This window comes from Penicillium pulvis (genome assembly GCF_028828015.1).
Source record: "Penicillium pulvis strain IBT 33274 chromosome Unknown contig_7_segment1_segment0, whole genome shotgun sequence".
NCBI classification, from domain to species: domain Eukaryota; kingdom Fungi; phylum Ascomycota; class Eurotiomycetes; order Eurotiales; family Aspergillaceae; genus Penicillium; species Penicillium pulvis.
This window is the reverse complement of record NW_026643079.1, coordinates 728,221-750,925: the sequence shown is the minus strand read 5'-3', so window position 1 is coordinate 750,925 and position 22,705 is coordinate 728,221. Positions and strand designations below refer to the sequence as shown.

Sequence of the window (22,705 nt, the reverse complement as noted above, 5' to 3'; positions counted from 1 at the left end):
TTATCTAGTAGCTATTTGTGTAGGAAGTGTAGGAAGTGTATAAGGGGAGCGTGATGTGGGCTGTACCGATCAGGAAAGGCTTCGGGGGACTTCCATCGGTGGAAGTTCCACCCGCATCCATTCTTCTCCGTACAACTCTCCCATAACTCTGCACTTGCGCTTTTTCTTTCTTCCCGCGTATTGCAACGCACTGTCTCTTCCGGTTTCCCCTTTCAACTTGCTGTGCTACCCACATTCCATCATGGCTTCCGCTTCCCACAAACCCAGCGCCAAGAACAAGAAGCACACTCCTCAAGCTGCGAGCATTTCCCAGACTGAACCCGAGAGCCCCACAGACGCGAATGACTCAGAGCCTCCGTATGTCAAGGAGCTTCAGAAGTACGTGTTCAATTGCATCCTCATCCCGCCAGAGCTAACAAAGTGCTTTTAGGAGCCTGCGCAATGCGGTGAAGAAGCTGGTACGTGAACTTCGATTGTCTCCTGATATTTGGTGGGGCTGTATCTAGAATATTGGAACACCGTCGCTAACTCTGCTATGATCTCCATAGAATGCTACCGCTAAAATTGACTCTATTCTCGCCGAGCACCCTGGAAAGTCTCTTGATGACCTTGTGGAGGAGAAGAAGATCAACGCCGACCAGAAAGCTCAAGCGCTGAAGAAGCCTTCGCTCCAGGCTGCTGTTACACAGATCGAGGAGCAGCTCGGTCACTACAAGCAGTTTGCTGCCCAATACGAGGAGAAAATTGCCATTCAGAAGGAGGCCTTGGACCAGCAGAAGGCGGCGCTGGATAAGATCCACCAAGAGGAGTTGGCGGCGGTGCGCGCAAATGCTGTGGCCGATGCTACTGAGTCTACTTCACGCGTGCTGCGTGAGAAGTTGTTTGAAGTAGCTAAGTTCCTATGCGCGGCAGCCAACATGCGACGCGCTGGAGATGAGACCCCGGAAGGCGTTGCCTTTGAGGCTGTCCTTTACCAGGTGTACGCTGGTAATCAGGATGCGGTCACAGCCATGGTCAAGCTCATTGAGGGTGCGGATGAGCAGATTCAGGGTCTTGAGGGGGAAACTTTGGACTTGACCTGTATGTGGTCCTTGAAAATTTACCTGGTGTTGATTATTTTTGCTAATGCTTTCCTACGTAGATGGCAACGTGAAGCAGGTATCCAACCGAAAGGCGCCCATCGAGGAACCCGAACAATACGCCAACGCAAGCGAAAGCTCTCCTGCCTCGGACCCAACAATTGCCAATGCTGGCTTGACTGAGCTCCAGGACACTTCTATTAGCGCCGAGGTCGCCGCTCAAGCGGAGACCACGACTTCTAAGCCCGACCAGGTGGCGCCCCCAACCCAGACATCGACCACTACGGGTGCTAACCCGGCTGCCGACTCGACTTCCCTGACATCTGCATCTGCGGGCATGGATGATAGCTGGGCTGAGGTTCCTCGTGACCCTGCAGAGACTGAAAATGGCCTCCAAGCCACCCCTGCCAACACTGAGACTAATGCTGCTGCCGACACTGGTGCCAAGGGCAACTCTAGCCGCCGTGGCCGCCATGGACGCGGTCGTGGTGACGGATCCCGCCGCGGCCGAGGCGGAGGCGAGCAACGTGGTGGAGACCGGCCTCGGGGTCGACGTGGTGGAAAACGCGGAGGAGCCAACGGAGTGTCCGCAGATGGCCAGTGATCAAGTAGTGCATATGGACTGTTCGCCCTTCCACCGTCTGAGCTCAGTGGTGTGATGTATGACGAACGCAACGAATTTTCTTTTCTGGAGTGATGCGAAAAGCTCTCCTATGTTATCTTTTGATTTCGAGCGTGCATATTTCTCAGTTCTTATGCTAATGAGGGGAATTGGGAGGCGGATCAGATAAACCGAATACTACTAGTAGTAACTTTGTCCGGGCTCCACGTACTCCACTCTTCCGTTACCTCATTTCAAGGTTCCTCACACTTTCATTGTACTTTCCATTTCTTCCCTTGGTGCGCCAGCTACTTAAAAAATAAGAATTCAATCATGGCTATTGCTGGCGCACAACGTAAACAGGTCCTCAAGGTGTTGATGATCTCGCTGCTGCTAGATCTGGTACGTGTCCCGTGTTTACTTATCGTCATCCCACTTCCAATTCTTACTCATGAGACCAGATCTCCTTTACATTCATTCTACCACTCTTTCCGTCGCTATTGTCCTTCTATCGTGCTCAGGACCCATCGCCAGATTCCCTCCTCAATCGTATCTTCCATTACTTGAATGCCTACAAGAACTCCTTCGCCCGCCCCATCGACTCGCGCTATGACATCGTTCTCCTCGGCGGAGCTCTCGGCTCCCTCTTTTCCATGCTCCAGGCCGTTGTGGCCCCGGTAATCGGTCACCTGTCCGATACACATGGCCGTCGCCGCACTTTACTCTGGGCAATGATCGGAAACCTCCTCAGCGTCACACTCTGGGTCTCCGCAACGGATTTCCGTACCTTCTTGGCTAGTCGTGTGGTCGGAGGTCTCAGTGAAGCAAATGTGCAATTGGCCAATGCTATCGTCGCGGATGTCACTGATGAAGCGCACCGTGGCGCATCTATGGCCCTGGTTGGCGCTTGCTTTAGCGTTGCCTTTACCTTTGGTCCGTTGCTGGGTGCCGGTCTGAGCTCAATTGAGATCGTCGCGGCGAATCCATTCATTACCGCGGCTCTAATGTCACTCGTGTTGATTTTCGCGGAGACTGTTTACCTATGGGCTTGTCTCCCTGAGACCCATCCGCGACTTACCACCCTGAAGCAGGAGACCGAGACCGAGAATGAGAATGAGGAATCGGCCAAGAAAACCGCGGCGAAGAAGAAGGAGTCTCCTTCCGCTCAGAAACCGCACACTAATAACCCAGCTATCCTCAATGCTATCCACTTTCTCTTCCTGCTGCCCTTCTCGGGTCTTGAGTTCTCTCTTCCCTTCTTGACCGCTACGCTCTATGCTGGGACCACAACTGCCAGCCCTGCAGCTCTGAACGGCCGCCTTCTCTCCATGATGGGTCTTATTGCCTCTCTTCTTCAGGGCACCCTCGTCCGTCGTTTGCCTCCGCTAGTCACTGTTCGCGCCGGCGTGGTCGCTTGCGCCATGTCCTTTTTCTGTCTTGCTCGCATCTCCTCCGTATCAGGCCTCTATGCGGCTGGTGCTATGCTTGCCATCACAACAGCCACTGTCGTGACGGGACTCAACAGCTTGGGTAGCTTCGAGGCAAGGGACGCAAATCGTGGTGCTGTTATGGGCCGCCTTCGTGGCTGGGGCCAGGCAGGACGAGCTACTGGTCCTATTCTTTTCTGCACTTTATTCTGGTGGGCCGGTCGTGAGGCCGCATTCACTGTTGGTGGTGTTGCGATGTGCATCGTAGCAGTTGGAGTCTTTGGTTTCTTGAAGTCGCCCCATGTTCACTCGAAGACGGAGTGATGGGTTTTCTTTTTTCTTTTCTCTTTGGTGTTGTAGGCTTGTACGATGGATGAGAGTGCATACCTGATCCACTCGCTGGTCGTGTGTGGCAGGATGACCGTTGTATTCTATTTGTATCTCGTTATGGATGTGCAGCAAGTAGTGTTTGGGTGTTGAGCACAGTTTGATCTATGAGTGACTTGATTTTTTCAAAAAATATTCATAGATATGATCTGCATCTGTCCAGTCTGATGTAAGAAATGAGTGGTGTTTATCATGCATAGTTATGACAAGGGTATATAGTACACATATAGAAACAGGGTGAGAGTGGTGATATCAGTAATACGTGATCTCCAAGGTCCAGCCAGAGAAACCATGATTCCAATCTGAATGGACTTGGTCCTTTGGTACGAAGCTATCAGCGTCGGGTGTACCGAGTGTCCCTAGGTAATCCATAGTCCTCACAGGACTCCATAGCTAGCCCAGGATTGAGTGCTGGATCCAGCGACCCGCGCGCCTTGCCAATCAGCCAGTCAGTCAAGGTTACAAACTTAGCTGTTCGATCCCATCCACCCGCTTCATCAGCATGTTCAATCGTGTGTGTTAGAATGCGCCCTTCCTCGTCAAAAGAGAAAATGAACAGCCCGGTGAATTGCTCTTCCTTTGAGAGCTTGAAGATTGGTTCCTCGCCGCCCAGTAGTACACTTAGTCCCTTATTGGTACTGTTCTTCGATGACGATGATGATGTACCACTACGTGTTTGCGGTATTTGAGACGTTCTTGCGCCGGAACCGGATGCTTGCGATAGGCTTGCATTATTTTGTCGCTTCTCAGAAGAATTACGTTGTGATTCGTGGAAAGGCCGGCTATCTGTACGTGGCTCGGTCTTCCATCGTACCACTAACCGTTCGTCGCCGCAATCGTGGTTCTCCGCGTGCTCGGGGTCAAGAATTGTGCCTGCGCGTACGATGCGCTCGCTTAGGATCTGCAACTTGACGTTTCCTACCAGTGGTACACTGCTCCATGCTACTGGAACGGTCCACAGTGCAGCGCGGTATAGGGTGCGGCCTTTGACGGTGGGGAGATGTGGGTGTGTCGATGGAAAGAGGTGGAGGTTGACGCTCGGACTGAGGACTTCTGCAGGTAGGGTATTGTACAAGATAGTAGGGAGGAGAGGAGAAAGTGTTCGTAAGGCTATACATGGAGTTAAGTCAAAAAACGGCTCCCGATGAAGCTGTGGGGGATGATTTGGTGGCACTCACTCTTTCCGAGCTTTAATACCCGCTCATCTGGTGGTTTATGATCGCCCTTCTGTGGTGTTTCTAGTCCATCGATTCCCCTGCGTACTCCAGCTGGAGAGAAATATGTTGTTGGGAGAGGTACGGTTGACTGCGGAGGTAGCCAGGCCTCGTTCAAGATACCATGCCGCGCTTGAGCAAGTCGGCATCGCGGAGAAGATGCAAAGCTACGGCCCGCCATCAAGTTTAGCGCTTGTGAGCGCAGAGAGGGCGAGGCCAACTTTGGCATTTTGCCTGTGGATTGTCATGTCATGAGAAGTTGGAAAGTTGGAAGTTCTGCGGAGTTGAAGTTCCGCTTTCTGCTTGAAGATTGCGAGCCAATCGGAATGCGCCAGTATACAATGTGATTGTATCTTATACTACTGTTCTATCATGTTCCATTCAATGCAAAATTGGTATTCATTCTGGTCTTAGTGAGTTTAGGCCAATTCATCGTCATCATCCATGCCCATCACTCGTCGCTCAGCAATTTCTCGGATCTTGTCCTCCAATACACCACGCTCGTAGCGTTGGGCCACCTTAGCTGCCGCCTCAAGCATCTTACCATTACGATCGTTCAGCATGGTTACTAATTCAAGTGCCTTCATACCACGCTCTTCACCCTCTCTGCATTCGATGGCCAGCATCTGCAGCAAGGTCTTGTCAATCTCCACTTCCTTACGTGCCATTTCGGTACGTTGGCTGGCTGTCGCATTGGTCGATTCCAAGAGGTCCCGGAAGAGCGACAGAAGGACATTGCCACGCACGAATGCTTCTTCAAACTTGACACTGGCGTTTCGTTCTGACGCAGCCTCTTCTGATTCATTGGAGTCCCTGACCGCATGACTGGAAATGGGAACCTGGAAATCAAATTCGCTGAGCAGCGGTCGCGGGAAGTATGGGTTCTTGTCACCACCCTTGAGAATGATGCAGTGAAACTTGTCTTCCGCCACAGCAACCGGCCAGTAAGTCTCTTCCTTGCGACCTCCAGCCAGTCGGGCAAGTTGCTTTGTGTCGAGGAGAGGCACCCATCGAGCCTGACCAGGAGTGCGCCAGTGCTGCAACACCAGTAAAACACCGGTAGTATCATAAATGCATGGGTCCTGTAAAGAGTCAGTTTTGTCCTCGAGAGTTGATTGAGCAACATACTCCATGATCAGAAAAGAAAACACTCTGCAGTCGGGTTTCGGATGGAAGAGCGACAACGTCTTCATTCTGGCAGATTTCGTCGCGCTTGACATTTTCAATGGTGTATCGCAATGATGTGTGTCGCCCGTCAGATCCTACCGGGCCATTGCCAATTGTCATGATGTAGTCTCGCCATGCAGCACATGTCACAGCCTGGCTCTTCTGTCGGTACACCCGATAGGGTGTTCCAAAGAGAGTGTACACTCGCACATAGTCTTTTGTCGTGACAGCAACAATATAGGAGGCACTCAGTGCCAGAGCTAAGTAATGTAAGCAGTGAGACTAACATAACGTTTTTCTATGACTCGTACCTCGTACTCCCTCTCCTTCGGGTAATTGGGTTCGCCAATCGGCTCTGGTCGTCCATGTCTCATGAGGACGGTAGAAGATGGTAGCAGGGCCATCCGAAGGGCTGTTTGAGAAGAGGGTTCCGTTCTCGTCTATGGATTTGAATTATTAGTGCGAGAAGTAACAACCGTTGCTGTTGCAAACTCACTAAGGCACGCTTTGTCGTATTGGTAGGGGTCTGTAAAGTGGAAGTCTCGATGAAGTTCTCGATCATAAAACTCCACTGTCACGGTGTGGTGCGTCTCTTGATCCACGGTCCACACGGCACCGGTCAAGTTCAGGCCTAAAATGATGAGTTCAAATGGCCAAACAAAGAAAGAGAGTGCAAATTCTCGACTTACACAGATATCGTCTGCTCCCAGCCCACGGTGTGCTACCGGGCTGGATAGGAGGATGGGATTTTGGTTGCACGGCGCCCGAGAAGATGCGCTTGCTGTCAGAGCCATCCAGGTCATCCAAATGACCATTGGGTCGCTTTCCGTACTCATTCAAATCCTCAACGTATCCTGCTCCATCGTCATCCTCGACGAAATTATCCTCCATCTCCTCATCATCGCCGAGAATATCATCCAGCTCGTCCGGAGACCCTCTGCGGGCTGCCCGCTTGATGGCATCTTTGGATCGGTCAGCCAATGTCTGCTGGACATTGTTGGAAATGTCATTCAATGGACCGGGATAGATGGGTGCAGCCTGGAGAGACTTCTGTAACTGGGCTTCGTGATCCCTCGGGACGAATTTATCGTAGATGAACAATTCTCCATCGGAAGTGGTGAACGAAAGCGAATTGTTCGTTGGATGCCAGGCAAGGTTGATGACATTGCCAAAGTCGAATCGGTGCAGAATGCTTTGGGTACGGGTTTCCCAGAGCACGATCTGGCCGTCAGCTCCAGCAGAAGCCAGCAGCGTACCATTAGGTGCCCAGCTTAGTGCCGTGATGTCGCCCGTATGTCCTCCAGTAAAGCTCTTTTCTTTCTTCCAGTTGGAGATTGAATAGACTGCAATGTCTCGAGTGGCTTCCGCCACTGCAAATGCAGTACCGTCCGGATGCCACACGGCTCTGGATGTTGCCTCTGCGTCGGGCTCGAGTTTTCGAATGACTCCATCCAGTTTTCTTACCAGCTCCGGTTCCTCTTCTGTGAGTGAGTACACCGAAAGAAAGCCATCTATGGCTGATACGGCCACAAAACGGCCCTTGGGATCAAATGTGACGTGTTTCGCGCCTGTTAGCTGGTCGCGGAGGTATTTCGTCTCGATTTGGTTATCGATTTTGACGAGTTTCACGGTGAGCTCACTAATCGCAATGGTTAATCTGCATCCTACCGGCAATAATGTATTCATTTGAACTCACTCGCTTGCTACTGCAAGCCATTGGCCATCCCGGGAAACCGCCACGTCTCTCACAGGCAACGCGCATCGCACCAACTGAGTTCCAATCTTGCCCGACAAGGTATTGAATTGCCAGACCTGACCGTCCTCAGTGCCCACAATGAAGGAATCATTCTGTGATCCTTTATGTCAGTTCCTCTATTGCATAGCTCGAATGTCCAGCTCGCATACCGTGGCACCGATTCCGACATAACCGTCTAGAAGACCTTCATCCACGGTCTTGGGCTCGCCATCTTGATCAACGGTGTAAATCCGAATCGCTGAGTTTGATCCAGCAGTAATAATTCGTTTCCCGTCCGGTGTGTAGGTTAGGGTTGTCGTTCCTGGAGTGTCTAGATGGCAGGTTGTCTGTCAGTCAGGGTAATTATCAATAGATCGGCCTGTGACTTACGGGCTGGCCGACCGCGAGGGCGAATAGCATCAGTGCTCATTGAGAACATGCCGCTGAAAAGTGCAAAGTTCTAGTGATCACAATCAGAAAGTCAAAGGCATCACTCCCTGTTCAAAGTGATCGGCGATAACGGGGGAAACGCGTCCCGCGTCGCGCGCCAGATTAAGCCCGATTAGGAAATATAGGGCTTAGGGTAATCATGTATCAGTCTGTTATAGTTCGTTGTTCAATTTTTCTTGCTATTCCAGTTGATCTTAAATTATATTCTCTCAATTGGCCTACTTCTTTCTATTTCCCAGATGCACCACCAGCAGTAAGAAAATCAAAATCAGTTCCCTCATGCGCTTGGTTCACAGATCGCTCATACAACCCACGATATCCTCGTCTCTGCTTTCTTGCCTGGACAGGGCCCTTCTCAGCCTCGAGCATTTGCTTTCGGTGAAGGATTCGAGTCTGCAATACTTCTTCTGGTACCTCAACATGCAGTCTGCGGCTTTCAAGATCACAAACAATCAAGTCACCAGTCTCAATAACCCCAAATGGCGAGCTTGGAATGGCTGCCTCGGGTGATATATGGAGGACAATAGTTCCTCCAGCCGTTCCAGACATACGACCATCAGATAAGCGCAGCATATCTTTCACTCCAGCTGCTGCCAGTTTTTGGGGGATGGGAATCAGTCCTGCTTCTGGCATACCAGGATTGCCTATTGGGCCAATGCCTTTCAGGACTAGCACGCTATTCTTTGTGACAGGTAAATATGGATCATCAATGCGCTGAGCTAGGTCAATAGAGTTCTCAAATACCACAGCGGGTCCAGTATGAGAGAGCAGAGATCGATCTTTCGAGGCAGATGCTTTGATGACAGCACCATTGGGTGCAAGATTGCCCCGCAGAATCGCCAGAGATGATGAAGGATAAAGAGGATCGGAGAGAGATCGGATAATCTGCTGTGGAAAGGACACTCGCCTGGACTGAGCTGCATCAAGAGCCTCTCCTAATGTTTGACCGGTGATGGTCACGGCGGATAGGTGAAGCAGTGGTCTCAGTACTTGTAACAGTGCAGGCATGCCTCCAGCATTGTGGAAATCATTCATGTAGTTGTCACCACTCGGCTTAAGATCGATGAGAAGAGGAGTCTTTCGACCAATTTCTTCAATTGTCTGCAATGTAATCATACCCTGAAGCTCAGGGTGTCGATTGGCAATTGCCAGCAAATGGACCACGGCATTGGTCGACCCGCCAATAGCCTGGAGAACGGTGATGGCATTCAGAAAGGATTCCTTTGTCAGTATCTCTTGGGGTTTCCTTGCCAATTTGGCAACTGCCACTGCATTTGCACCAGTCTCTTCAGCAATCCGCAGCCGTGCAGATGATACAGCTGGAGCAGAGGCCCCGCGAAGCGGCATCATTCCCAACGCAGCGGTAACACAAGCCATCGTACTCGCTGTTCCCATGACGCCACAAGTCCCGATCTTTCAATGGACTTAGCTTTAGCCGGATAACGAGATTCACTTGTGAAGCCAGGGAGCATACCGTTGGTGCTAGCTCTTCATTGATGGCTGAAATTTCCTCCACGTCTATTTCCCCGGCTCGGAATGCTGCCCAGTTATTGCGACAGTCCGTACAGGCGCCAATTCTCTGACCACGATGGCTACCTGGTAACATAGGACCAGTGATCAGGGGAAGAATTGGTTTGTTGGCGGATATTCCCCCCATCAACTGAGCAGGAACAGTCTTGTCACAGCCTGCGAATTGTGAGCAGAAGTATGGCAATAATTTACGCAATGATTGATGATATACTCACCTCCGATCATTATACATGCGTCCAATGGTTGAGCACGAATCATCTCCTCGGTGTCCATGCTCATCAAATTCCGTAAAAACATACTCGTGGGGTGTGAGAATGATTCATGAACACTGATTGTGGGAAATTCCACTGCCAGCCCTCCATTGAGATGGACACCGCGCTTGGCGGCCTCTATGAGCTGCGGGACATTTGCATGGCAGGGATTGAACCCTGAGAATGTATTGATAATGCCCACTATAGGTCGGGAAAGGGCATCTTCCGAGAATCCAAGGGCCTTAATGAACACCTTGCGGAGAAAAAGAGAGAAATGTGCATCTCCATACGATGTTAGACCCTGACGCAGGCCGGAGGTAGATGTGATTGGAGTGCTGAGGTCATAGTCCTGATTAAGCTCAGGCTCTTTAATACCCTGCATCATGTGCTTAGACTTCCAAGGTCAGCTTTCAGAGATGCTCTATCGCATATAAGTAATTATGGATGCATTTATTGGAGCTTATATATTCCCAATCTCTGAGTGGATGGTGTTATCGGGTCAACTCCGAGCGGATATTATTCCGGTCTCACCCCGCGTTCTCGCTATTTGTGGAGCATCCATAGATTTACATCTCAACCTACCTATTCTTGAATTGAACTATTGGCTCAGCATGGTCTGTGCCACTTAATGGCCCTCGGCTCTTGCAACATCGGCATTTGTATCGAGATTGCTCTTTGCAGATTGCTGCATTGACAACCAGCATACTACCCTCACGATATCGTGGGCGTGGAAGAAGGACAGATGTATCAGATAAAATACTAGATTGTCGAGCCTTCACAAATGACATCCACTTAGGTAGGTACCCCAAGTATGTGCTTGAATTGATTTCATCATATTGGCTATTGACGAGTTGAGAAGGTTAATAAATCCAACTTTGCGCGAGATTGTGAAAACGCATGAATTGATGCAATAGATAGTACAAAGAGAACATGTCTCACTTCTCACTCTGCAGAATCTTTTGCAATCTAGCACTCTCCTTTTCATATCGGAGAATCTTTGATTGCGAGCCATGAACCTTGCTCAAAAGCCACTCAATTCGCGACGTCAATTCCCACGGATATTTCGGGAGCGAACCGAGCAGCGCAAGTTCTTCTTCATACTTGCCAATGCTCTTGTTCTCATTGCTGATCAGCTCGCTGAGAATGAGAAGATCTAGTCGACCTTCCAATGTTTTGTTCTCGATCAACTGCCGGAATGCAGCCTTGTACACGGGCTTTCCGGGTTTGATCCAGCGAGGGAACCCCTTGACAGATCTAATAGAGATCAATTCGGCTTGCTCAAGTGCCCGTAGGGTGGCTTCGCCATTGCCTTTGAACAGATCATTGAATAAGACCTTGTTGTAGAGAAGCTGTCCATCCTCAGCCTGCCCAAGGGCTTTGATAATGTGCCATGCTTGCTCAGTGGTCCATTGTGGTGAGGCTGAGTCTGTGCCTAAGATGAAAATTTTCATGATTTCAGAAGCAGACTGTTCAATAATTCTGTTTACCGCAGCTATTTGAAGGTATTAGTATGGGAAGCAACTGACAAGTAAAGGTGTAGCATCGACAAACCTCGAGGAGTCTCTCCCGCTTCAATGCGATGTGCCATGAACTCAAGGTCAGTGACCCGGCCTCCTAGGATTTGAATACAATCATCTAGGCCTTGGAGCTTCTCCTTGGATTGTCCGCCTTCGCCTGTTCCGGATTCCAAGTGATTTAGCACAAAGCGACGACCCACTTCCAGGGAGCAGTCACCCAATCCAATTGTCCGGAAGACCTGGTTTGGAAGAGCTTTGCTTAGAGGTTTGGAAAAGGACGAATCGGTAGTTAGAAAGATGACATGCGCAATATTGGCAGTCGTCAACCCAGCCGCCCATTCTGTTAGTTTGTCGAGCACAACACTATTCTCTGCATCATACATAAAATTGTCGATGATGACAACTGGCCGTTTGTCAGGATGAACTTCGAGATATTCATCGTCTTTGAGACTGGCATCCTTGTCTTCCTTCCGCCGACCTTCGAGCGCAACTCGCTTCATGGCTACTGCTGTATTTTGCCAGATTTTGCTAAGTTGGGCATCCAGGGTCTCAGAGAATCCAGCCTTGGTACCGATCATTCCCTGCGCAGCTAGGTCGATCAAACTGCTAATGCTGTTCATCCATGAGAAGATGGGTCGATAACCGACCTGCGCTGCTGCCCGAGCAATCTTGGCAGAATCACCTCGAGCGTCTTGAATCTGCTTGCAGTCAATGATAACTTTGTAGTGATGATCTTTCAGCGCCTGCTCTAGAACCAGTTCCCGCTTGCCCGAGCCTCTCGGGCCATGGATGACAATGAATGTTTCCGCGGTCTCTGTTAGCCAGGCTTGGAGCTGCGAGATATCGCCTTGCCGATCTTCCCAAATGGCTGTCAAGCCCCGAGGATCCGCCTTGCGTTGTCCAAAGTAAATCTTATTGGCTTTGCTGGCCTGCTTCCGAATCCACTGCATGACGGCATTATCTTCAATGTGAAGTGTGGCCTTGATTTTGAGTTTGATGAAGAATGTCCGAATAGGATCGAAGATAATGACGGTGATTGCTGCTACCAGAGCCGCGATGACAGGAAACATAATTCGTGGGTGGCTCAAAATCCAATCCTTGATCATAGACAAACGAATCTTGCGCTCATAGCTTATCTTGAATCTGGTACCGGATTTTCCCCCTCCGTCTTCCTCAAATGCATCATACCCGTGCATGCAATTTCTTGCCAGTACGGAGTATCGAGGGCGTTCGAAGCGCAGAATGGCGTACCGGGGCTCAACCTTTGAGTCCGATGGCTGCTGCTGGATGTCGAGGATTTTGCCAAAGGGACGAAAGAGAGAATATAGTGCCTCTTGATTCAGCTCTGCTGGTGGACCTTCAGTTGAGGCGGGCAGGAATTCAACTTTCAGGCTTTGGCTTGGGATCCGATATAGATCTTCAATCCATGGTCTTCCCCGAACTACATCGGCCTCTGCTGTTTGGAATGGATTAAACCATGGCCTGATAGGGTTTTTGGTGAGATGTTCCTTGATTGCCTCACTAATGTTCTCATCAGTGGTGCCGAGCTTGCGTTCGAATTTGACGAATGCACCGCCTTCCTTGTATCGTGGGATCACTTCTTTGATTTCAAGTTTCAAATTTTGAGGTAATACACGCTGGGCGATATGAAGAGGATCAGCTGCAGCAAGGTCAGGGTTGCTGACTCGCTTCAAGAGCCCTTCGAGAGGCTGTACATGGCTGAGAGGACCCCGCAGCAGCCATTGAAGCCGATGGGGGAAAATATCTGGAGCATGTTAAGCAGAACGTCATATTTGCGTCGAGTTTCAGTGCTTACTATTGATATATATGATCCCTTCATTGTCGTCAAGCTTGATGTGCCCTGACTTGATCGTGGATATACACCGTGCATGAGCCGTAGAGCGCAGTGGAGCTGGTCTCCAGGGATAAGGACGAGAGACGCAGACGGAGGGCACCTTTCGGGCCTTCACAGGGAAAGATACTCGTGCATGAAATGCAGGTCTCATATTCGCAGCATCATAAAATAGAAAGAAGAAAATGTGAAACGGGAAATCCAAGGTTGGACGATCAGGATGCCATCGTTGCAATGATGTCAGTCAGCTCTTATCACTGTGACTTATCGGCAGTATGCTATCTAATCAGCACGTGATACAAAGAGCACTTCCCGAAAACCCGCGTTGGCGCATATCCACCCCGGTGATTCCAGCGTCTCACAACAGAAACCAACTCTTCCAACACTTCCCACGACAATGGGTTGGTTCTGGAGCTCTAGTCCTCAGAAGGACAATTCCAACGATACAAAGGCCCCAGTGGCACCACAATCCACAATCCAAAATGCACCACTCAAAAAGTTGACACCAGACGAACAAGCCGATATGGAATTCAATCAGCTTCTGGCCGACCTCCGAAAAGCAGACGGTGAATTGAACAATGATTATTCATCTTCATTATCGCCAAACGGTACTCCATCCTCCAACAAACCCATCTCCCCCATCGCACCCGAATCCCTCTACCCAGACACCATGTCCTGTCGCTCCGCCTTCGACTACGCCTTCTTCTGCCAGTCCTTTGGTGGACAATTCGTGAATGTCTATCGATATGGAGAACTGCGATCCTGCAGTGAACACTGGGATAACTTCTGGCTGTGTATGAAGACCCGAGGCTGGTCAGATGAGTTGCGCAAAAAGACCATTCGAGAGCACAATCGGAAAAAGGCAATCAAATACAAGACAGGTCCCAGCAGTGAGGATGTTTGGGACGTGAGACTTGACCCGGCAAATGAGGCCTTTCAGGGTGATTTCGCCGCTTTGGAGCGGGAGATGAAAGCTGAAGAGGAGGCTCAACAGAAAGGAGCTGTATGATACCCCCGAGCTTGTTCCCTTTGGGTTGTTGGGGGCATTGCATTTGTACTATAAAATGTAGATATGTATCCTATATCTGGCGCAATCTCTACTATAATTTACGACATGTGGGATTTTGCTTCTCTGTAGAGGGATTCTTGTCCATAAGGCTATTCAAAAGTGCCACTAGTCAAGTTGAATGGCCCCATCTATGTAAGCCTAACTATGGTTTCTGCAACATTATCCTGGATGTGGTACAAGGCAAATGTCTATCTTTCGTAGTTCAAATGCAGGGCTTCACCATGCTAGAGAGCACCTGGGCAGCCTTATGTGGTTGCTTTCTGCTGACCCTCGTTAGCCCTGGAGTTTTCGATTCTCGCTCTAGAGCGGTCCGATAAGAAAAGCAAGAGCAAAGAAAGAGCGACAAGCGCTAAATTATGATGATGAAGTGCTCAGATTGATAAGAGACACGAAGAGAGGATACTATGTACAACCAAAAAAGAAGCACCGCATGACAGACGCTCTAAACACCTTGCATAGAGGAACGCTGCCGTCAGATAAAACAAATGAGACCAAAAAAAAAACATGTGTGCAAATAAGATAACCGAAAGAAACACAAGTATCAAAAAGAGAACCTCCCCGTCGAAGATCAGATGGATATCCTTTAAAACTCAATCAAATCCCACTTTTGGAAACTTTTCCACACCACATGCAAAATCATCATTGTCCGTCATTCTCATAAACAGATCCCAGTGATGTCAGCCATGTTTTTAGGCGACGACTTGGGTCTCCGTCGGCTGAGGAACAGAGTCAATGGCAGGCCGACGGACAATACCACCAGTGACAGGGAGGTGGGAGCTGACTCCACTCAGGAAAGCGTCAACTTCACGGGCACACTGGCGACCCTCATTGATACCCCTAGAAATGATCAGGTCAGTAAAATATTCGATAAAAGATGGAAGAAGTTAAAACTTACCAGACAATCAAAGACTGGCCACGGCGACAGTCACCAGCGGCGTAGACACCCGCAATATTGGTCGAGTAGTGGCCAGGGGGAGTCTTGACGTTCTTGCGAGGGTCACGAGCGATATCATCACCAAGAAGACGATCTTCGGGTCCCAAGAAACCCATAGACAAAAGGACCAGGTCGGCGGGGAAGAATTGCTCGCTACCTTCCACAGTCTTCATGTCCCAGCCACCAGTGGCGCTCTTGGTCCACTCCACACGCACGGTGTTGATACCCCTTACACGACCACTGCCATCATCGACGAACTCTGTGGACATGACACAGTACTCGCGAGGATCCTTACCCATGTGGGTCTTGACCTCCGAGTGACCATAGTCAATACGGTAGATGCGAGGCCACTGAGGCCAGGGGTTGTCATTGGCACGCTCTGGCGGAGGCTGAGGTAAAAGCTCGAAGTTGGTGACCGACTTGGCACCGTGGCGAACTGAAGTGCCAATGCAATCGTTACCAGTATCACCGCCACCAATTACAACGACATGCTTGTCCTTGGCAGAGATGTACTCGCCGTCGGAGAGATCGGAGTCTAGAAGAGACTTGGTGTTCTTGTGCAGGAATTGCATGGCAAAGTGCACACCCTCCAGCTCACGCCCAGGGACCTTGAGGTCACGAGCAACCGTAGCACCAGTTGCGATGATTACAGCGTCGCTAGAAGCACGGAGAGACTGAAGGGTAACCTCACAGTCAGGGCCAACAGCTGCACCGGCCACAAACTTGACTCCCTCAGCAGCCATGAGATCCACACGGCGCTGAACAACCTTCTTGTCAAGCTTCATATTGGGAATTCCATACATGAGAAGACCACCCATGCGGTCAGCTCGCTCGTAGACGATAACGGAGTGACCAGCACGGTTCAGCTGATCAGCAGCAGCCAGACCAGCGGGACCAGATCCGATAATGGAAATAGTCTTGCCGGTACGGGTTTTTGGTGGACGAGGAACCATCCAACCCATCTCGAAACCACGGTCAATGATAGCGCACTCAATCGACTTAATACCGACAGGGTCTTCGTTGATGCCAAGAACACAGGCACCCTCGCAAGGAGCAGGGCAAACACGACCAGTGAACTCGGGGAAATTGTTGGTCATGAGCAGGCGGTTAAGAGCATCTTGCCACTGATTCTGGAAGACCAACTCGTTCCACTTGGGAATGATATTGGAAATTGGGCAACCAGTGTCCGACTGACAAAATGGAACACCGCAGTCCATGCAACGAGCCGACTGGTACTTGAGCTCATCCTCGCTGAGGCGGTTGGAGATTTCGGCCCAGTCCCTGGTACGAGTTGTAGGGTTACGGTACTTCTCGCTGCGGCGACTGTATTTCATGAAGCCACGAGTCTTGTCCAAAATCAAGGCAGAACGTTTCTTCTCGACCTTCGAGTCGCCGATGCTATCCTCAATATCGAGCATATCTGCCTTCTTCTCATCAGTCTTAGCCTTGGCCTTCTCAGCACTGTGAACTGGAGTGCTGGGAAGTTGAGGAAGAGAGAACTCGGCCTTCTTCGCGGCCGCGGCCTTAGCAGCCTCTTCCAGCATAACTCGCTTGTAATCGATGGGAAGCACCTTGACCAAGTGAGGAAGAGCGCGGGTAAAATCGAGGAGAATACGAGCCGCGAGCTCGGATCCAGTGTAGTGGTGGTGGTCCTCGATCAGACCACGGACAAAAGCGATCTCGGAGGGCTCTTCGATACCAGAAATCTCAACCATCTCCATGTTGACCTTGGAGTGGAAGTCCTGGTTCATGTCCAGAACGTAAGCAATACCACCAGACATACCGGCGGCAAAGTTACGACCAGTGGAACCCAGAATCAGGACACGTCCACCAGTCATGTACTCACAACCGTGGTCACCAACACCCTCGACAATAGCGGTAGCACCCGAGTTTCGGACAGCAAAACGCTCAGCAGCAACTCCACGGAAGTAGCAAGTACCTCCAGTGGCACCGTACAGACAGGTGTTACCAACAATGACATTCTCCTCGGCCTTGAAAGCAGCACCGCGAGGAGGATACACAATCAGACGGCCACCAGACAGACCCTTGCCAACATAGTCGTTAGCATCACCCTCAAGCTCCAGAGTGACACCAGGGGCAAGATAAGCACCAAAGGACTGACCAGCAGAACCCTTGATGTTGGCATGGATGGTGTCTTGAGGAAGACCAGCCTCGCCATAGCGTCGGCTGATCTGATACGACAAAGTGGCACCAAGAGAGCGATCGGTGTTGACAACGTCGCACTCAATACGGCAAGGAAGACCCTTCTCCAGAGCAAGCTCAGACTCAGCAATCAGCTTGTTGTCGAGACGAGTGTGGAGGCGATGATCCTGCTTTCGGACATTATAGGTGGCAACACCAGGGCGAAGCGAGTGAGCAGGAGTCAGGATAAGCGATAGATCCACACGCTCCTGCTTTTGGTTGCGAATGTCATCTCGAACCTTGAGCAGCTCGGCACGACCAACCATCTCGTTGATAGTGCGAACGCCAAGCTTGGCCATGATCGCACGCATCTCATTGGCAACGTAGAAGAAGAAGTTGATTACATTTTCGGGTGTACCCTTGAACTTCTTCCGCAGCTCGGGGTCCTGTGTGGCAATACCGACGGGGCAAGTGTTGAGGTGGCATTTTCTCATGAAAACGCAACCCATGGCAATTAATGGAGTGGTTGCAAAGCCATACTCCTCAGCACCAAGCAGACAGGCGATGGCGAGGTCACGTCCAGTCCGAATTTGACCGTCAGTTTGGACGACAACACGGCCACGAAGATCGTTAAGAACGAGAGTCTGGTGAGTCTCGGCAAGACCCAACTCCCAAGGAAGACCGGCATACTTGATACCAGTCCAGCGCGAGGCACCAGTACCACCATCATGACCGGAGATCAGGATGTGGTCAGCTTTGGCCTTAGCGACACCAGAGGCGACGATACCAACACCGACTTCGGATACCAGCTTGACAGAAATACGAGCGCGCGGGTTGGAGCACTTGAGATCGTAAATCAGCTGCTTCAGATCCTCGATGGAGTAAATATCGTGGTGGGGAGGAGGGGAAATCAGGCCAACTCCAGGGGTTGAGTGACGAGTACGAGCAATAGGACCGAGGACCTTATGGCCAGGCAGCTCACCACCCTCACCGGGCTTAGCACCCTGGGCCATCTTGATCTGCAGTTCATCGGCATCAGCAAGATAGTTCGAAGTCACACCAAATCGGCCAGAGGCAATCTGTTTGATAGCAGATCGCATGGTGTCACCGTTCTCCATACGATCGCTGCGTTCGGCATCTTCACCACCTTCGCCGGTGTTGGACTTGCCTCCCAGTCGGTTCATGGCGATGGCAAGAGTGGAGTGAGCTTCCATGGAAATGGATCCGTAAGACATGGCGCCAGTTACGAAGCGGCGAACAATCTCAGTCCAAGGTTCAACCTGATCAATGGGAATGGGAGTTCTCTGGTCAAAGTCAAAGTCAAGCATACCACGCAGAGTGCAATTCTTGATCTGTTCGTGCTCTGCCTTGGCATAAGCCTCGTAGGATTTGTCGTTCTTGGTGCGAACAGCATCCTGCATGTTAGCAATGCTGACAGGGTCGTTGACATGGGCCTCGCCGCCATCACGCCAGTGGTATTCACCGGACTCGGGGAGGCCGGGAATCTCGACGATGTCACGCGAGGGATAGCCACGCTCGTGGAAAGCGAAAGCGTCCTGGGCAATCAAGTCGAATGTAATACCGCGAATACGGCTGGCGGTTCCAGCAAAGCAGCGGTCAATAACGCTGTCGTCGATACCAAGAGCCTCAAAGATCTGAGCACCCTTGTAGGACTGGAGAGTGGAGATACCCATCTTGCTCATGACCTTGAGGATACCACCATCACAGGAAGCCTTGTAGTTTTCGATGACTTTGCCATCGGGAAGGTCTTTGCGAATGAGCTTCTCACGGTTCATCTTGAGGAGACACTCCATAGCGAGGTACGGGCTGATGGCATCGGCACCGTATCCAAGAAGGACACAGTGATGGTGAACTTCACGGGCTTCGGCAGTCTCAACGGCCAAAGCAGCGAGGGAACGCCACTTATTGCGAACCAAGTGGTGGTGAACCAATCCGGTAGCCAACAAAGCGGAGACAGGAACACGGTCAGCGTTGGTAGCACGGTCAGACAGAATGATGACCTTGTCACCTTGTGTGATGGCTTGAGTAGTAGCATCACAGATAGCATCCAGTGCCTCGAGATAGCCAGCAGTACCCTTCTTCTTGTCGAATGTGATATCGATGGTGCAAACATTCCAATCCTTATGAGCGTGATTTATGTTCTTGAGGGCGTTGAATTCAGAGTTGCTCAAAATAGGAGACGGGAGAAGCAGTCTGTGACACTGAGTTTGGTCCATCTCCAGCAGATTGCCCTGCGGACCGACGTAGCACTCAAGGGACATGACCACAGCCTCCCGAATGGGGTCAATGGGAGGGTTGGTAACCTGAGCAAACAGCTGGCGGAAGTATTCATAGAGCAGACGAGGTTGTTGAGCAATGCAGGCCAAGGGTGCATCGTTACCCATGGAGCCCAGGGCTTCTTTGGAGTCTGCACCCATGGGACCCAGGAGCAGGCTGACCTGCTCGAAGGAATAGCCGAAGGCGCGGAGACGAGGGTCGTTTTGTACGGTGTTATCATCAAGGGTGAAGGAAAGATCCACATTTTGATCCAGCAGTAGCTTGTTAATAGCAGGCAACTTCAGGAGCTCTTTGTCCAGCCAGCCGGCAAAATCGTGACGTCTGGCAACGGTCTGCTTCAATTCTGAATCGTCGATGATGCGACCAGCCACGGTATCTACCAGCAACATCTTTCCAGGCTGCAGACGGCCCTTCTGAACCACACGCTCGGGATCTATGTCAATCGCACCAACTTCAGAGGCACAAACGATGCGATCATCATCCATGACATAGAAGCGACACGGGCGCAAACCGTTACGGTCAAGGTTGGCACCACAATAACGGCCGTCAGAGAAAGTGAACAGAGCCGGGCCATCCCAGGGCTCCATCTGGCATGCCGCCCACTCATAGAAGGCGGACTTGGCCGGGTCCATCGCTGGATTGTCCTGCCAAGCTTCGGGGATCATAATCATCACAGCCTCGGGCAGAGATAGAACACCATTAATCATGAGCAATTCCAGAACATTATCAAAAGCTGCCGAGTCGGAGCCGCCTTCCTCCACAATGGGGTATAATTGGTCCAACTCGTCACCAAAGACATCTGAACGAAGAACTCCCTCGCGAGCACGCATCCAGTTTTTGTTTCCGCGCAATGTGTTAATTTCACCATTGTGAGCGGCCCATCGCAATGGCTGAGCACGATCCCAGGAGGGGAATGTGTTAGTCGAGAAACGGGAGTGGACTAGGGCAAAGTGACCCTCATAGTCGACGTTGACTAGATCATGATAGTATTGATAAACTTGCACCGGGGACAGCTGGCCTTTGTAGACAATATTCCGGTTGCTGAGAGAGCAGAGGTAGAACCAGTTACCCATCCCAATAACGTGGGTGGCACGCTTCCGCAGAATGTACAATTGAAGTTCAAAAGACCGGGCGTCGAACTTGTCGGTATCAGTGATTTCGGGCTTGTTGCCCTCGCCGTAGGCAGATTTGAAAACTACAAACGGCTGCATGATAATGGGCTCACGCGACAGCGCAGCTGGACCTAGAATCGTGGAGTCGCGGGGCACCTCCCGCCATCCCAGGACGCGGAGGCCGAGCGAGGATGCCAATTCCTCGAAGCTGGCGATCGATTGCTTCAAAGCATCCTCATCTGGCTTGAAGAACAAGTTTCCGACGGCATACTGGCCCAGTGGAGGGAGGTCCACGCCTACCTCGCGGGCAAAATTCTTGATGAAGAACTTGTGGGGGATACTGGTCATCACACCAGCACCATCACCGTCTCGTGCGTCCGAGCCAACGGCTCCACGGTGGGTCATGTTGCACAACAGATTGCGGGCTATCCGAGACGACGTCAGCGCAAACTTCGGGAGTTTTTGTATGTTCGAAGGTTTTGAAAGACTTACCATCGCTCACAATCTTGTGGCTCGGTTTGCCCTTGATATGGCTGGATTTGGAATTGAGGTTAGCCGTGTCGTTCCTGTACCCCAATCTTGATACAGAGCTCACTCACGCTGCGAATCCTACACCACAGGCATCCTTTTCATATTCGGGGTCATAGAGACCCTGCCGCTCGGGCAGTGTATTGGCCCAGCCATAGCCTTTCTTAGGCTGATACTCCGAATACTCCTGAGGAGCTTGGGCTTCACTTAAATCTTTGCCATAGATTTCCTCCAAGTTAAGACCCATTCTTCTCGCCGGGGGCCGACAGAGAATGGACACACAGAGGGGACTTTTTTGGAGGGATGTGTCTGGAGATCTCCGCCGGGATTCTTTGGGCGGGACTGATCGATAGGGCGATAAGACAATGTCGTCACCGGGCGCAGCACGGGGAAGGTAGAGGTCAGTTCAAACTGAAGACCCGTCTGCAAGGAAGGTTTAAAGATGGGAATGGGAAGGAAAGTGAGGGAGAAAAGGAGGGGAATGAGAAAAAAAAGACAAGCGGTTACGGCAGGACAACAGGTCCGGGGATTGTAGGCTGTTGCTCCGATGGAAATCCCAAAAGAGAAGGGAAATAAAATACAGCCTGTGGGGTATTTTTCCTTATTGTTTTTCCGTGGCAAATGCATTTCTTCTTCCAAGGTTATTTCACTTCTACCCTAACGAAACCAGTTTCATGGTACCTATTGGCTACGTGTCTGGTCCCTTGGAAATCAAATGATTCATTTCTAGGGAACTAACTTCTAGCAGAATATTGAATTGTGACATCTGGGATTATTAAATTTTCAATTTTACCAAGATTACCATGTAAGACACCCCGGAGACTTGGAGAACCCCTCATAGATGAAAACAGCAGGGGTGGGAGGTGGGGGGGGGGCATTCCAGATGGACGTTAGAGCTTCCAGCAATGATGGGTCGAGTAATGATAATCATTATGATTACGGCGAGCAAATCGTCAAGATAAGCGTTGATCGACCAATCAGAGACAAGGCATTGCAACCTCTGAGTCCAAACGATTAGGTTTCTGCTACGTCAAGAGTCTTTAAGATCCTCGCCGGTGGAGTGGGTGTATTGTATTGTATCAGTACCTTAATCTTCGTTTCTTTACCAGTGCAACTCCTCTCAGGTGTTCTATGCCTGAGTCATGTATACTTCGAAGCCGAGTACATTGTCAAACGTTAGTACTGGTACCTCAGACTTTATGGCCCTAGTATTACTTTGTTGTTTTCCTCTTGTTCGCTTTGGCCCCCCTTGATTCATGATCTCATCTACATCCACATGCGTATGGTCAACGCATACCCGGGCGGTGGGGCCACCGAACGGCCCCAAGGGAGAATCCGACGGTATGATTGGCTTGTAGACGCAACCAGACCACGAAAACTAGAAAATCAGCCTTCTCCAAGATGCCTGTTGT

The 22,705-nt window shown here is 50.7% G+C and overlaps 8 protein-coding genes across 8 annotated transcripts; 3 read left to right on the top strand and 5 right to left on the bottom strand.

Annotated features, from left to right (window-relative positions):
• Window positions 1–141: 141 nt before the first annotated feature.
• N7503_008218 (uncharacterized protein) lies at window positions 142–1,683 on the top strand (the record flags this gene model as incomplete). The annotated part of the gene is made up of 4 exons (XM_057067765.1): window positions 142–378; window positions 431–458; window positions 549–1,080; window positions 1,142–1,683. Exons 1-4 carry the CDS (start codon window positions 242–244, stop codon window positions 1,681–1,683), a joined length of 1,239 nt encoding a protein of 412 aa, XP_056918620.1. The 5' UTR covers window positions 142–241.
• Window positions 1,684–2,013: 330 nt separating this feature from the next.
• Window positions 2,014–3,431, top strand: N7503_008217 (putative tetracycline transporter; the record flags this gene model as incomplete). The annotated part of the gene is made up of 2 exons (XM_057067764.1): window positions 2,014–2,082; window positions 2,142–3,431. The coding sequence occupies 2 exons, from the start codon at window positions 2,014–2,016 to the stop codon at window positions 3,429–3,431; spliced, it is 1,359 nt and encodes a 452-aa protein (XP_056918619.1).
• A 397-nt stretch (window positions 3,432–3,828) lies between these two features.
• N7503_008216 (uncharacterized protein) lies at window positions 3,829–4,937 on the bottom strand (the record flags this gene model as incomplete). The annotated part of the gene is made up of 2 exons (XM_057067763.1): window positions 3,829–4,604; window positions 4,673–4,937. 2 exons carry the CDS (start codon window positions 4,935–4,937, stop codon window positions 3,829–3,831), a joined length of 1,041 nt encoding a protein of 346 aa, XP_056918618.1.
• Window positions 4,938–5,127: 190 nt separating this feature from the next.
• On the bottom strand, window positions 5,128–8,040 carry N7503_008215 (uncharacterized protein; the record flags this gene model as incomplete). Its single annotated transcript, XM_057067762.1, has 8 exons — window positions 5,128–5,790; window positions 5,837–6,135; window positions 6,187–6,315; window positions 6,372–6,506; window positions 6,565–7,514; window positions 7,572–7,723; window positions 7,781–7,941; window positions 8,001–8,040. 8 exons carry the CDS (start codon window positions 8,038–8,040, stop codon window positions 5,128–5,130), a joined length of 2,529 nt encoding a protein of 842 aa, XP_056918617.1.
• A 248-nt stretch (window positions 8,041–8,288) lies between these two features.
• ilv3C (putative dihydroxy-acid dehydratase) lies at window positions 8,289–10,223 on the bottom strand (the record flags this gene model as incomplete). The annotated part of the gene is made up of 3 exons (XM_057067761.1): window positions 8,289–9,473; window positions 9,535–9,746; window positions 9,806–10,223. 3 exons carry the CDS (start codon window positions 10,221–10,223, stop codon window positions 8,289–8,291), a joined length of 1,815 nt encoding a protein of 604 aa, XP_056918616.1.
• Window positions 10,224–10,776: 553 nt separating this feature from the next.
• Window positions 10,777–13,364, bottom strand: yme2 (uncharacterized protein; the record flags this gene model as incomplete). Its single annotated transcript, XM_057067760.1, has 3 exons — window positions 10,777–11,333; window positions 11,393–13,123; window positions 13,175–13,364. 3 exons carry the CDS (start codon window positions 13,362–13,364, stop codon window positions 10,777–10,779), a joined length of 2,478 nt encoding a protein of 825 aa, XP_056918615.1.
• Window positions 13,365–13,607: 243 nt separating this feature from the next.
• N7503_008212 (EMI1 family protein) lies at window positions 13,608–14,219 on the top strand (the record flags this gene model as incomplete). Its single annotated transcript, XM_057067759.1, has 1 exon — window positions 13,608–14,219. The coding sequence occupies one exon, from the start codon at window positions 13,608–13,610 to the stop codon at window positions 14,217–14,219; it is 612 nt and encodes a 203-aa protein (XP_056918614.1).
• Window positions 14,220–14,871: 652 nt separating this feature from the next.
• N7503_008211 (glutamate synthase (NADH)) lies at window positions 14,872–21,825 on the bottom strand. Its single transcript, XM_057067758.1, has 4 exons — window positions 21,365–21,825; window positions 21,258–21,298; window positions 15,175–21,190; window positions 14,872–15,116 (listed from the first exon to the last, which is right to left on the bottom strand). The coding sequence occupies exons 1-4, from the start codon at window positions 21,538–21,540 to the stop codon at window positions 14,969–14,971; spliced, it is 6,381 nt and encodes a 2,126-aa protein (XP_056918613.1). The 5' UTR covers window positions 21,541–21,825; the 3' UTR covers window positions 14,872–14,968.
• Window positions 21,826–22,705: the final 880 nt, after the last annotated feature.

Coding starts and splice junctions, on each gene's coding strand:
- N7503_008211 (XM_057067758.1), bottom strand. CDS start 21,540: ATGGGTCTTAACTTGGAGGAAATCTATGGCAAAGATTTAAGTGAAGCC. Junction 21,191..21,257: donor CCACAAGATTGTGAGCGATG/GTAAGTCTTTCA, acceptor CGTCTCGGATAG/CCCGCAATCTGTTGTGCAAC. Junction 15,117..15,174: donor GGCCAGTCTTTGATTGTCTG/GTAAGTTTTAAC, acceptor GATCATTTCTAG/GGGTATCAATGAGGGTCGCC.